This window comes from Mustela lutreola, chromosome 1, assembly GCF_030435805.1.
Source record: "Mustela lutreola isolate mMusLut2 chromosome 1, mMusLut2.pri, whole genome shotgun sequence".
Classification (NCBI taxonomy): Eukaryota; Metazoa; Chordata; class Mammalia; order Carnivora; family Mustelidae; genus Mustela; species Mustela lutreola.
The window spans coordinates 239,609,129-239,622,823 of record NC_081290.1 but is presented as its reverse complement, the minus strand read 5'-3'; the positions used below and the strand labels follow the sequence as shown (position 1 = coordinate 239,622,823).

Below are 13,695 nucleotides of genomic sequence, written 5' to 3'. Positions count from 1 at the left end.
CATGCGCTGGTACACGCACACTGAAAATAATTTTTTTTTTAAAAGATTTTATTATTTGACGGAGATCACAAGTAGGCAGAGGCAGGCGGTGGGGAGGGGGGGGAAGCAGGCTCCCTGCTGAGCAGAGAGTCAGATGCCAGGCTCCATCCCAGGACCCCAGGATCATGACCTGAGCCGAAGGCAGAGGCTTTAACCCACTGAGCCACCCAGGCACCCCAAAGTAAAATATTTTTGAATTTATGAGCGTTTACTTATTTAAAAACTACATACTGCTTTATTGGCTAATGTATTACGTACATGATTTAAAAAGGAGGTACAGATTAAACCAAAAATTTAAAATAACTGGTTCGCATCTTTAGGTACCACATTTATAGTCTGGCAAGGTCCATTGCTAGCAGTAGAGGTTGTAAATCCATCTTTCTTTCTTTTTTTTTTTTTTTATAATTTTTTTTTTTTAAGATTTTATTTATTTAACAGACAGAGATCACAAGTAGCTGGAGAGGCAGACAGAGAGAGAGAGAGGAGGAAGCAGGCTCCCTGCTGAGCAGAGAGCCCAATGCGGGGCTCGATTCCAGGACCCTGGGATCATGACCTGAGCCGAAGGCAGAGGCTTTAACCCACTGAGCCACCCAGGCGCCCCTAAATCCATCTTTCAAATAACCTTTTTGTTCATTGCTGGTGTTTTGGCTCAGCTCTTGTCAGATCTGATTTCTGTTTCTGTGTTGTGATATTTGACAGAGAACTCATCCTGGAGTAAAAGTTGCATTTGCCCGGCACTTCCCTGCCCCTCACCTGGGCTTGCATTGTTGGTTGTACCTTCGGGCCAGGGTTTTTGTAGGATTTTCTCAAGTTGCTGGCTATTTTGTACCAGTTAGTTTGGCTGAAGGTGGATAATACAATCCGGAGACCTGTTCAACCAGGCAAATTACAATTCTCCATACATTGAAAAGAAGCCACGCAGTCAGGACCTTCCCACGTCCAGAGCTGGGGAATGCCCATCCTTCTTTCCTTGGAGATCTTGTATCTTCATGTGTATCTATGCCTCACGAGATGTGGACTGACGGAGGGACCTGTCTGACACCATACACTGAACCAGTGAACCTTTCCTTTTTTCTTATTGTTAGGTAAAAATAACTAGGCATAGCATGAAAAGGCTTTGCCCACACCCAAGGGATCATTTCGTAAACCCCTGAGGTGTAGCATTCGACCTTGCAGACCCCTGGTAGAACCAACGCCTTCTCAGTATCAGCACTGGCCTGGCCAGCAGGCATCTTCAACTCAGCGTGTTCTAAACAAGACATTTTATCCTCTTCCCTCCCTTTCAAGGAAGACCTGCTTCTCCCTCATCTCAGTAAACAGCACCTCTCTTTATCTCGTTGCTCAAATGAAAAATCTTCTCGTTCTTCTCGATCTCTTTCATTCTGTCACCCTCCTCACCCAGTCCATTAGCAAATTGTCATATCTGCCTTCAGATTATATTCTGACTCTAAGTAGTTTCGTCTTCCTCCATCATGACCACTCTTATTCCAAACCACCAACATCCTGGGCCCAGTCTGTGGTGACAGGCTCTGAGTTGTTTCCTACCCTTGCCTGACTCCCTGTGTTCTCTGCATAGCAGCCAGAAGTTCTGTTGGAAACTTAAGTCAGACCAGGCCATTCCTCTACGTAAAACCTCCAACACGCTTTGAGTAAGGTCTACGTTCCGTACCAGGACCTTCAAGAACCTACATCGTCTGGCCCTTGCTTGCTTTTTAGGATTCCTCTCCTATCATCCTGGCCCTTCCACTCTGTCCCTCCTACACTGGCATTTTCTGCTGTTAAGCAAGTACCATTGCAGGATCATTTCGCTCCTTTCAGTCTGATCTCTGCTCAGAGAGGAAAGCCTGGCCCCTCTTCTGAGACCACAAACACACGGACTTCACCCCCACCACCCTGCCGTCCCTTCTTTACCTTGTTTTGCTTTTCTTCATCATACTTACCTCTCAGTAGCATTCTGCTCTGTATTTGTGTCCATATCCTCCACTAGAATGAGAATCCCTTTAGGGCAGGGCCGTGTCTGACTTCTGTGTGATAGCTCCAGCTCCATTCAGAACAGTACTCTGCACATAATCAGTGCTAAGTATTAAATGGAATTAATGAATTTTCATAGGGACAACAGGTGAAATCTCAAGGATAACCACCCACATTAAGAGAAAAGAAGGCAAGGGCACATGTCTGGAGAAATACTCAAATTGAGGGCAGAAGGGTTACTCGCAAGGAAGTGACATCTCGGCCCCCATTAACTAGATATGACGAGAACATGGCAGGCCCTGGGGAACCCAGCCAGGAAGGCGGCAAGCTGGACTCAGCTCTCTGCCCCAACTCTAGCAAATCTGAACACACACCCAAAACCTGGACAGATAGGATGGCTCAGCCTCTGAGGCAAGGGGCTGCTCTCCCCTGTTACCCTGAAACACTCATTTAAGAGGGTTTTGAACCAGGATCCCAAGGCTACCCTATGGTCCTAGCCTCTGAACTCTGACAAAGCAGCGGTTCCAGAGCGCCCTGGGAATCCACGTGGGCTGCTTGTGGCTTTCCTTCAGAAGTCAAGGCGTGACTCTTAAGAAAACAGTCAGATGCTAGAGAGTGACCTCTTTTATTAGGTTCACCATCTTCGCCACAGAGAGACCATAGTGTTTGTCCATAGCCTGCAATACTCAAAGGCCATGGTGTTGAAAAGAGGGTGAGCCTTCAGGTCTCTTTGTCAACATTAATCCTGGTCCCTGCCAGTCTCTCCCTTTTGCATCAGAAAAGTTTTCTTGTATTTTTTTTTTTTTTAAAGAGAGGGAGAAAACAGCTGTGTGGGATTCGAGAATGGGATTTTAATGGTCGCTGAAGACACACAAAAGCTTTGCTGTGATCCTGAAGTGTTTTGGGGCAATTGACTCCTTTGTTTAGGGCAGCAAAACAAGCGGCTGCTCAAGGAGAAAAGAGAACCAACTGGAACGTGTGATTGAGGTCTCTTCAGGCCAGATCTTCAGCACATTTGCAAAAAGCAGCTTTCAGGCATCTCTCAGAGTTCCTCTTTGCTGTTTAGCTCATCTTTACCTTGCGAAAGAAATTAAGTTGGAAGGTGCTTGGCAGGAATGATTTCTGTAGGTCTTTCTGGAATGAAAATGGAAGCCGTGAGCAGCAATGTGAGTTTGTTTCTGTGAAGCGAGACTTTCACGGGGAGAAAAAAGAGCAGGTGCCCTCCCTTCGGCAGGCTGGCCCGAGGGGCATTTCTCAGCTCTTTGCTCAGTTGGAAAATTGCAACAGATATGGGACATTGTGAGGCTTCTCAAAATGTAACCTCGAAATGTCTTTGGGGGGGATAAATACTTCTAACGAAGCTAGCAGATGCCCAGAGCAGTGGGAGCCCATCCAGTTACGCTTTCCAGGGAGAACCAGAGCCATGCTGGCACACCCGTGGAGAGGACCCATGTTCCGCCAGAGGAACTACGATCATGCGATCTGACTCCAGGTTCGGGTTAGTGAGGCTTGACATCATCGCCATCATCTGGCGTTTTCCCGTCAGCCAATAGAATGTTACAGAAATGGCATTGGCTTGGCTAGAGGAGATCTGGATAGCCTCGGTTTTATTTACTTTGTGCCAGCCTTCAGGACACTTGACCCCATAGAGCCATGAGGGAGCTATCCTCTTCCTCCTGGACTGTGGGCCCTCGGAGAGTCAAGTGGGACACGGGATAAGAAGTCATGAATTCCTAGTATATAATTCAGCCCAACTTTTCATGGGAGATGAGCTGAAACAGAGTCATCAGGGAAACCACTATCCAGGGAGACTGCATTTAGAGACCAGGTCTGAAATTATAGGCTCTGTCCGCCACAGGTCTGTGCATCAGACTTGTTATAGTGTTGTTTGCTGAGATAGCAAGAGCTTCGTTCACTTCTAATTTTTTTAATATGATAAATAAAAATGATGCATGAATATTATGACAGAAATCCAAACAACATAAAAAAGCATTAAAATGTTAGATTTTAGAGTAGACTTGATTGATTGATTGCATTTAGTTGTAGACCTAATATTTGAAATGTGACATATTTTAGCTTATGATTTTGAAAAGTCTTGCTTTGGGCTTTTTTTTTTTTTTTTTAAGATTATGAAGAGAATACTGAAAAGACATTTGTAGGGGCACCTGGGTGGCTCAGTGGGTTAAGGCCTCTGCCTTCGGCTTGGGTCATGACCCCAGGGTCCTAGGATCGAGCCCTGCATCGGGCTCTCTGCTCCGCAGGAAGCCTGCTTCCTCCTCTTTCTCCCTGCTTGCCTCTCTGCATACTTGTGATCTCTGTCTGTCAAATAAACAAGTAAAATCTTTAAAAAAAAAAAAAGAAGAAGAAGAAGAAGAAGAAGAAGAAGAAGAAGTAAAGACATTTGTAAGAATGGTAATAGAGAACTTGGCCATGTTTATCCCTAGAAGTGTGTATGCAGATTGCCTTTGTCAGATAGTGTGAACACATGTATCCCCCTCACAGAGACTGAAGAGATGTAATAGCTGATTTTATCATGTGATATTTTGTTTTCTGTTTCTCAGCAGTTTCAGTTAAAAAGAGACTGTGTTTATTCCAGTCAGACTCCCCTAAGGCCACAGAGAGAATCCTTGGCAAAGTCCTGAATTATGATTCAGTCCACACTTTCGCTGAAGACCTCTCTCCCCCTTAAATTCAAAGCTCTTCATCTCACTGTAGGTGTATTTCATAGACTAGCTGTGGGACCTTGGCCAAATTATTTAACATCCTTAAATATCTGTTTCTGTAAAATGGAATTAATAACAGCACCTAACTCCTCAGGGTTGTTAGGTCCTTAGGGTTGTTTTTAGGGATGATTGAGATCACATATGTAAAGCTTTTGGTGTGGTGAACAGGAGATTGTAAGTGCTCAGTAAATGTTAGCCATTAAAAAGGCTCTTTTGATGGTTATGTTGATGTCTGAATATGATACTAGAGAACCCACTTAAACATATTCCTTTATATTCATATTCTAAAACAAGGTATGAATCTACATTTAACTAATATAATAGTACCAGAAATATAGCCAGAAACACAGTTTATTAATTTCCTTATAGTTTATTCTTTTGGGAGACATTAACCATGGTTTACTCTTCATAACATATTAACTTATTATAAACATGAAGCACATTGTGTTGGGGAGCTTATTGGTAAGTCTCTCGAGATCACTCTCCCCATAGCCACCAGAAAGTGAGCTTTTCAAATCCAGCTCTGGTCATATTCCTCTTCTTTCAATGGCTCCTCCCCCTGAAGAAGAAAACCCAAATGCCTGGCATTCAAGAATTTTTAAAATCTATCCCAACCTTTTTTTCTTCCCTCTCCTCCCAGTCATGCATGACTTTCTGTGATCTGCTCCTTTTCCTTCTTGGGGAGATCCTATTCACCTTTAAGTTGCCCCGCAGATGTGGTCTCCTCTAGAAGGCTTCAGGAAAGCCATCAGCCAGAATTAATAGCACCCTCTTTAAGCACTAGGCCTATGTTCAGTGAGTATTTTTACCTTATAATCGTTCTGACAGCCGTGTGAAATAGGAAAAGTGAAGTACTTGTTCTCAAAAATAATTAGGACTAGTGTGATCCCTGCTTCTAAGGAGCTCATGGTCTAGGGACCATGTGGACACCTCAAAGAGTGGGTGACAAGAGGGCAAGAGGTGTGCACAGAAAACTCAAAGGTGGTACACTCCGCATTTAGGGCATTTGTGTGGAGGAGCGTGGGCTCAATGTCATCTATTTACCTTCATCTCAAGCACTCTTATCATCCTTCCTCGGCTTCTGTGCCTTCACTGACCAGATCATTTCCCCCTTTGGCTAGTCAGGTGCAGGGCTGGGACATATTATGATGGAGAACAAGAACGCTGCATTTTGTGTCCAAATGGAACCTTCCAAAATGAGGAAGGACAAATCACATGCGAACCTTGCCCACGACCAGAAAATCCTGGAGCCCTGAAGACTCCAGAAGCTTGGAATGTATCCAAATGTGGAGGTAAGGGTTCCATCTGCCCCTTTTTATTCTCCTGGTCTCCAGTATTACTTAGAAGGCGTAAGTGGCGTTTCAGTGCAAACAGTGCATACTGCACCGTGGGCTTCCTACGGGTGGGGACCATATTGGCTTCACCTTTAGCTCTCCAGTGCCTACCTCAGTGCCCAACACATGCTGGACTGATGCTCACTTGAACACATAAATGAAAAGCTGATAGAATACATTGGCAGAAGAAAAGGTGCAGGTGTTGCTGTTGCAATCTGTACTCACTGTAAATAAATACAACTTGAGACCTGAGTGATCTCCTGGAGTGACCTTCCCGTGTACGGCGGGCTATCTGTAGGTGTGAACATGGAGAAGGTAGTTCTGAGTATTTTTCCAACTTGGGTCTTGAATTCATACCTTATTGATTTTTAAAGAGTATCCATCTGGTTATTTTGCTAGAATTCTGTGAAGAGTTTTTAATGTCCCTTATAAAATGTTAACTCTGGAGCCAAGCTTACTTAGGTTTTGTGGGCTTGGTTCCCATTAATTTTATTAACAAATGTCTTCCTTTTATTAAATGGAAGAAGGTCCAGCTATATTGAGGCTCTGTGAGCTCAAATAGAAGGTGTGACCTAACACTGTGGTTTGTAGGTGATGTCCATGCCACAGACCATGGGGTGCCCTGTGGCCCCTGCTTCTCCTCCCAGTGACTCCCAGAGCTTTAGTGTCCAGCTTTAGTCCCCACCTACACCACGCCAGAATCAACTGCAGGACCTTTCAAATGTTTTAAAAGTCATGGGGCACCTGGGTGGCTCGGTCAATTGTGTCCAACTCTTGGTTTCGGCTCAGGTCATGAAACAGAGCCAGGCTGCCGGCTCCACCCTCAGCGGGGAGTGTGCAGGAGGTTCTCCCCCTCTCGATCTTCCCCTCCCCTCCCCCCAGTCCATCTGCAGGGTTGATGAGGAAGCGCTTTGGGGCATCTATTTACACTTGTATGTGGCCTTGTTAAGATATATTTGTAGTAACAATAATACTAGTAATAATAACAATTGTTGACATTTATGGAATCCTTACCTATGCCCAGCATCAAGCAACATGTAGTATGTGAATTATTCCTATGGTTGCTGTGTGAAGGTGCACTCCCGGGCTGAACTACCAGATGATTCCAGAGCCCAGGGCCCTCCCTGAGGTTCCTGCACTACAGGCACTGGCTGGGCACTGCAAAGTCCTCAATCTTAAGCAAACCCAGGCCTGGGGCACGCTGTGGAAGCAATTAACACTGGGCTCCTTGGTCTCCATTTCTGCACTGTGCTTTGTAGCCTTGCATGTAAACATCGGCACTCACAGGCTCAGGGGCAGTGGCGGGGCAGGACAGGGCTTCTCTCCCTGAGGTGGGACCTCAGGTCAGCACTGGGCCATGGGGCTGACCCACTTCTGAGCTCATCGACAGAGAGACGGGAAGGGGTCTGCCCAGGGGCCTTGCTCACTTAGGGTCATTCGTTTCCCCAGGTCTGTGCCAACCTGGGGAATATTCTGCAGATGGCTTTGCACCCTGCCAGCTCTGTGCCCTGGGCACATTCCAGCCTGAGGCCGGCCGCACTTCCTGCTTCCCCTGTGGGGGAGGCCTCCCCACCAAACACCTGGGAGCCACTTCCTTCCAGGACTGTGAAACCAGAGGTGAGGACTTGGCAGCTTGCCTTTTTCCAGAATGGAATTTCCCTCTTGAGAACCACAGGAGTCCGGTAAAGCTCCAGCCAAGCCCGGCGGCCTGGAGTGCCCTGTGTGGTATCCCAACAGCAGGGAGGTCAGGGCCCAGCTCCATCTGCCCCTGCAGGAAGTACAGAGAGCATGGGAACTCCCTAGATGTGCTCTCCCCCAGCCACCTGGGCCCCTGCAGACGGGGCGGGGGGCAGCTGGTCTGGGGAGAGGTGAGCAGGTTTTGTGTAATAGGTTCTTGGCTCCTTCTTTCCAGCCTTTCTCCATCCCAGTCCCTTTCCCTGGAGCTCCCCTCTCATATAGGTCCTACCTGGCCCCAGAGCCCCAACTCCGCCTCTTCCTGGGGCCCCGGCCTGGCCCTAGGCCCGGCATCAGTTTGGCAAGCTCACGACCCACAAGCAAGCTGTGTATGAAAGCCTGGGCTGTGCTCATTTAGGCCTGACCGCTTGCACTGTAAACGCTTTGAAGATACACTTGTACTTTGTTCCCTTTGTGTTTTTCTCAGCGTCATGAGTCACAAGTCCCACCCAAGCCGGCTATTTAGGGAATTAAGTGTTGATTAGCCCCAGATTAGTAGGAAAGCAGTACTTCATTTGGGCATACAGTTTATGTCACCGATGATGAAAAGACAGTTTTGTTATTTATTTTTTTCATTCCTTCCACTCTCCCCCCACCGCACAGTTCAGTGTTCACCTGGACATTTCTACAACACCACCACTCACCGATGCATTCGCTGCCCATCAGGGACATACCAACCTGAATTTGGAAAAGATAACTGTGTTTCTTGCCCAGGAAATACTACCACTGACTTCGATGGCTCCACAAACATAACGCAGTGTAAAGGTAGGTCTCTCTAAGTCTTTCAAAGTCTTGGCCCAGAGGAAAGTGCCTGGGTCTACCTGACGCTGGTGGGGAGGGTGTTGGGGCCAGGGTCTCACGTCCACCAAGAGCCATGAGGACACTGCTATCCCAGCTCCCAGCACCGCATGTCGGCACTAAAGGAGAGCCAGGCTTGGCCCCCAGGTACTCACCCGTGTGGATCCTGGCTGCTCCTCCAGGCACCTTGACAGGCTAACATTCCCTCCCTTGCTAACATTCCCTCTCAGGGGCAGAATTTCAGTTCAGCAAACATTGTTTGAGGACCTGTTATGTGCTAGACACCACAAGCAGAATAAGTCCCTGGCCCTGTAGACAGGCTGTGGGGTTGCAGAGGAAAGAGCACTTCGTTCTGTCTGGAGAGATAAGGAAAGGCTTCTGGAAGGCATGAGAAGGTTTTGATGGAAAGCATGGGAGAGGGCAGGACAAAGAGTTTTATACCTAAGACCACAGCTGTGAGGAAGAGCAGACACGGAAAAGTGAAAGGCATTTTGAACCTGGACCATGGAGTGTCTGAGGGGAATGAGGCAGATTAAAAAGGGAAGCCTTGAACGCCACACAAAGGAGTTGGATTTATATCCTATAGGAGTGGGGAAGCAGATCATTCAAGGACTTGCCACATGGTTGGCTGGTTGACTGGTTTTTAATCATTATGGAAAATTCTCCAGGAGAGGTCAGAAGTAAATCACAGTTAATCTAGTGTCAGTCAGACAGTGGTATAGGGGAGCAAGGAGGTCTCCCCACACTGGAGGAATTTGGGATTGAGGTTCACAGTGTTGGAAAATTCTTCCCTGGGTGCCTAGGTGGCTCAGTTAGTTGAATGAATGCCTTTGGCTCAGGTCATGATCCCGGAGTCCTGGGACTGAGTCCTGGGTTGGGCTCCCTGCTCAGCAAGGAGTCTGCTTCTCCCTTTGACCCTCTCCCCTCTCATGCTCTCTCTGTCTCTCAAACAAATAAATAAAATCTTAAAAAGAAGAAGATTTTTTCCCTATACTCAGATGGAATCAGTTTCCTTGCCCTCCCATCCCCACCCTTGGTTGACCCTTAGGAGCCACATGGCGCAGATCCTCAGAAGGTCCATCACACTTGAAGGCAGATTTCTGAGCTCCATGGCTCTCCCCACTTGACCCTCTTCCAAGAAGAAAAGACTATTTTTTTCCTAAAGGGAATAATAATTCCCAGTTACAATGAGAGAGGAGAAAGATAGTCCCTTCGACATCCTCTCTTGTATACATTCACTGACAGTTTTAAACAGTAAACTCCTTGAGGGCAAGGACTGTGTCTTTCTCATTTCTGAACCCCCCAGAACTTTTGCTAACATACGTTGGATGAGTGAAGATTCAGCGAATGAAGACATGGGCGAGCTGGTTGTGTGTGTATATGTGTGTGTGTGTGTGTGTGTGTATGTGCACGTGTGCAAATGTGTGTGTTTCTCCCAGAGGTGAGTATCCAACATGCCCCATATTGGCTGATACTTTACTGGAATTCTCTTCCACACCAAAAATAAAATATGGTCTTGACCAGAAAGACAAGAGAAAGAAAACAGCGATCATGAATTCATCCAAGGTCTCTAGGAAGGGGTCAAATGTCCTCTATTTAGCAGTAAGCTCTGCTCTTCCTGTTTTGACAGACCTAGAAGTTCTGTGTCATGGGTTCCCCTGGCACTTAGAATTTGTAAACAAAATATTGAAAACTGAAGTTGTCCTTTGTTTCACTAGGGCCTGTTCAAGATCACCTTCAAGTTAATGAGAAAATGGTAATTCATAGGGGGACTCAGTAGGGTGAGCTCTGTGAGGGGGGTTAGTGTAGCTGGGCTCCTCTGGGGGGCCCTAGGCATTACAGGACACACTAATTCCACAATGGCACCATCTGCAGGCCCCATGCCTCGATAACAATAGGACGTAGCAGCTTTCATCAGCTGAGCTGCTGGTGGCCATGACAGTGTTGTGCCCTCATGACTCATGGCATTTCCCCTTCCAGACAGAAGATGTGGAGGGGAGCTGGGAGATTTCACCGGATACATTGAATCCCCAAACTACCCAGGCAATTACCCAGCCAACACCGAGTGTACATGGACCATCAACCCACCGCCCAAACGCCGAATCTTAATTGTGGTCCCTGAGATCTTCCTGCCCATAGAAGACGACTGTGGAGACTACCTGGTGATGCGGAAAACCTGTGCGTCCCCTCCCTCGGCCCCCCTCCCCTTCTAAGGCTGGTGGGGAAACCTGCTGGCCTGCTCCCCAGCTTTAAATGTGAGCAGCAAGTCTAGGGCGTCACCTCCATATCAGAACAGAAATGGGACACGAGTTTATGGCATTTGCCAAGAAAAAAAATTTGTGCAATTTTGCTGGGCCCCTTGCCTCTTGAGGCTTCTTGCTGAACCCCAGAGGTAGTGATTCTGTAGGCCAGTCTTCTCCACTGGCCTTACCATGGACTCTATTCCACAAGGTCACAGAGAGCCAGTGAAGCTCACAAAGGCTAACCCCACCACTTGCTTTACCATGGGAAGCCACTCGGGCTTGGGGACTGACAAAAGCTAAGGTCAGAGTCCAGCCAGGAGGGACTGTTCTCCCATCTTGGCTCATGACCCAGTGTCCACTGAGAGATGCCACCATCAACACAACTTCGAGGCAGTGTAGTGAGCGGGCCCAGCAGCCAGACTGTCTGGATCGGAACCTAGCCTCACCTCTTGTTAGTTCTGTGATCTTGGAGATATATTCTGGATCTTTCTGTGACTCAGTTTCCTTGTCTGTTAAAATGGGGATAACAATAATTGCTACCTTATAGAGTCATCGTGAGGAATAAAAGAGTTCATATTCATAAAGCACTGAGAGAAATAATGACACTGTGTGTTGGCCTCTCTTTCTTAGTGGTTACAGTGTCTGAAGTCAGGTGTAGGTTTGAATGCTGACTTAGCCACATACTGACTCAGTGACCCTGGGCAAGTGCTTAAACCCTCTGTAAATGAGTTAACAACCACACAACTTGCTATGGTTTTCTGAGGTTTATGTGAGATAAACTCTGTGAAGTGGGCCCCGCCCTGCCTGCCCAGTCTTAGGTGGCGATTCTTTCTGGATGGCAGCAGGTAGCTCCGGAATCGGAGGGCCCCTCCGCAACTCCCGCAGGGAGCACTGGGGCCTGGGCTGCTGCTGTTTGTTCAGCCCTGGGCATTTCAGTGAGCCTTCCCTGGGGGCCTGCGGTCGCCAGCTGGGTCCTCTCCATTTCCAGGGCTTTGGCCCCTGTGACGGCAAAGCAGGGCCTGCGGAGCTCTTGAGCATCGCTTGTTGTATGGCGTGTTTGCAAAGATGAGTGCTGCTGTCTGTCTGCTCAGGATGAGTCCTGAAGCCTGCCCCCTCCAAATTTCCTTGGCAGCTTCATCCAATTCCGTGACAACATATGAGACCTGCCAGACCTACGAACGGCCCATCGCCTTCACCTCCAGATCAAAAAAGCTGTGGATTCAGTTCAAGTCCAACGAAGGGAACAGTGCCAGGGGCTTCCAGGTCCCTTACGTGACGTACGATGGTAAGCACTGTGAGGCTCATGCTCCATCCCATGCAAGGAGCTTCTCTGTGTTCAGTCAAACCAACCCCTGGTGGATTGCTGACAAGCGCACATGCTCAGAGAGGCAGGTAGGATACGGAGAAAGGATGTTGCTGACTCACAAATGCCAGATTTTAAACAGGCATTTGGGTACCCTGTCTATAGGGATGGAAAGATCTTTCAGAAAATAAATACAAGTGAGCATAGCTTCATGGGTAAGGACATGGACCAGCCCTGGCCTAATCTCTTGGGTGACTCTGTGTGAGTTACTTACCAACTTTAAGCCTCTTGTTCTCCCTTACTCCCTCCCTCCCTTCCTTCCTTTTCTTCTTTTTGACCTTTTTAAAATTAAAATTCAATTAATTAACATACAGTGTATTCTTAGTTTTAGAGGTAGAGATTGTGATTCATCAGTTGCATATAACACCTGGGGCTCATGACAACAGGTGCCCTCCTTAATGCCCATCACCCAGTGACCCCAGCCCCCCACACCCTTCCCCTCCAGAAACCCTCAGTTTGGTTCCTATGCTTAAGAGTCTCTTATGGTTTGTCTCCCTCTCTGGTTTTGTCTTATTTAATTGTTTTCCTCTCTTCCCTTATGATCCTCTGTTTTGTTTCTTAAATTCCACGTATGGTGAGATCACATGATAATTGTTTTTCTCTGACTGACTTTTTTCGCTCCACATAATACCCTCTAGCACCATCCATGTTGTTGCAAATGGCAAGATTTCTTTTTTGATGGCTGCATAGTATTCTATTGTATATCCATACCACATCTTCTTCATCCATTCATCTGTCAACGGACATCTGGGCTCTTTCCATAGTTTGGCTCTTGTGGACATTGGGCCTATAAACTTTGGGGCGCATGTGCCCATTCAGGTCACTACATTTTTATCTTTGGGATAAATACCCAGTAGTGTAATAGAGTAGCTCTATTTTTAACTTTTTGAGGAAACTTTATACTGTTTTCCAGAGTGGCTGCCCCATCTAAGCCTCATTTTCTTAATGTGTAAATGAGGATAATCATTAGACCAAAGTGAGAGTTCAGTGAGATAGTCCATAAAGGACTTGGTGCAGGGCCTGGCACATAGTAAATGCTTAGTAAATACTAGCCAATTATGACTGTGGCTTTTATTATACGGCATCTTGAGGAGGGGAGGAAAAGACTCAAGTTCTGGCCCAGTTTCCACTACTAATTTGCTGTGTGAATTGGGGCCACTCAGATGACTTCTCTGGTTTTCTTTTTCTCTTGATAAATAAAGGGGTGGTCCACCTGACCACTAGGGCCCTACCCAAGTCTGGACCTTGGTTGACAAACATTTGCTTGGAATACAAAATGAACTGGACCTTGTCCTAGAAGATGTCATAATTCAGTGAGGAACAAGTCATCTGTTCATTCATGAACTTATTCATTCATCCGTCTAGCTCAATGAATACTTAACAAGCAGCTCCTATGCCAGGCATTGGGCAAGCTGCTAGGAACCACAGGGTTAGTGGTGAAACACAGCTCATAGATGTTATAATATGGCAGATACAGAGCTCTGTGTGAG

At 46.9% G+C, this 13,695-nt stretch overlaps 1 protein-coding gene and 1 long non-coding RNA gene across 6 annotated transcripts in view; one reads left to right on the top strand and one right to left on the bottom strand.

Annotated features, from left to right (window-relative positions):
* The window catches only part of SCUBE2 (signal peptide, CUB domain and EGF like domain containing 2), a 70,099-nt gene that overhangs the window by 49,391 nt on the left and 7,013 nt on the right, over nt 1-13,695 (top strand). For all 5 annotated transcript variants that reach the window (XM_059135570.1, XM_059135562.1, XM_059135552.1 and 2 more), the window contains 5 exons: nt 5,855-6,025; nt 7,517-7,684; nt 8,405-8,566; nt 10,580-10,777; nt 11,975-12,127. In XM_059135570.1, coding sequence (XP_058991553.1) covers nt 5,855-6,025; nt 7,517-7,684; nt 8,405-8,566; nt 10,580-10,777; nt 11,975-12,127 — 852 coding nt within the window. The remainder of the gene's footprint in view (nt 1-5,854; nt 6,026-7,516; nt 7,685-8,404; nt 8,567-10,579; nt 10,778-11,974; nt 12,128-13,695) is intronic.
* LOC131809069 (uncharacterized) lies at nt 5,121-8,947 on the bottom strand. The gene is made up of 3 exons (XR_009345047.1): nt 8,755-8,947; nt 6,293-6,359; nt 5,121-5,292 (listed from the first exon to the last, which is right to left on the bottom strand). It is a non-coding gene; the product is annotated as an uncharacterized LOC131809069 (long non-coding RNA).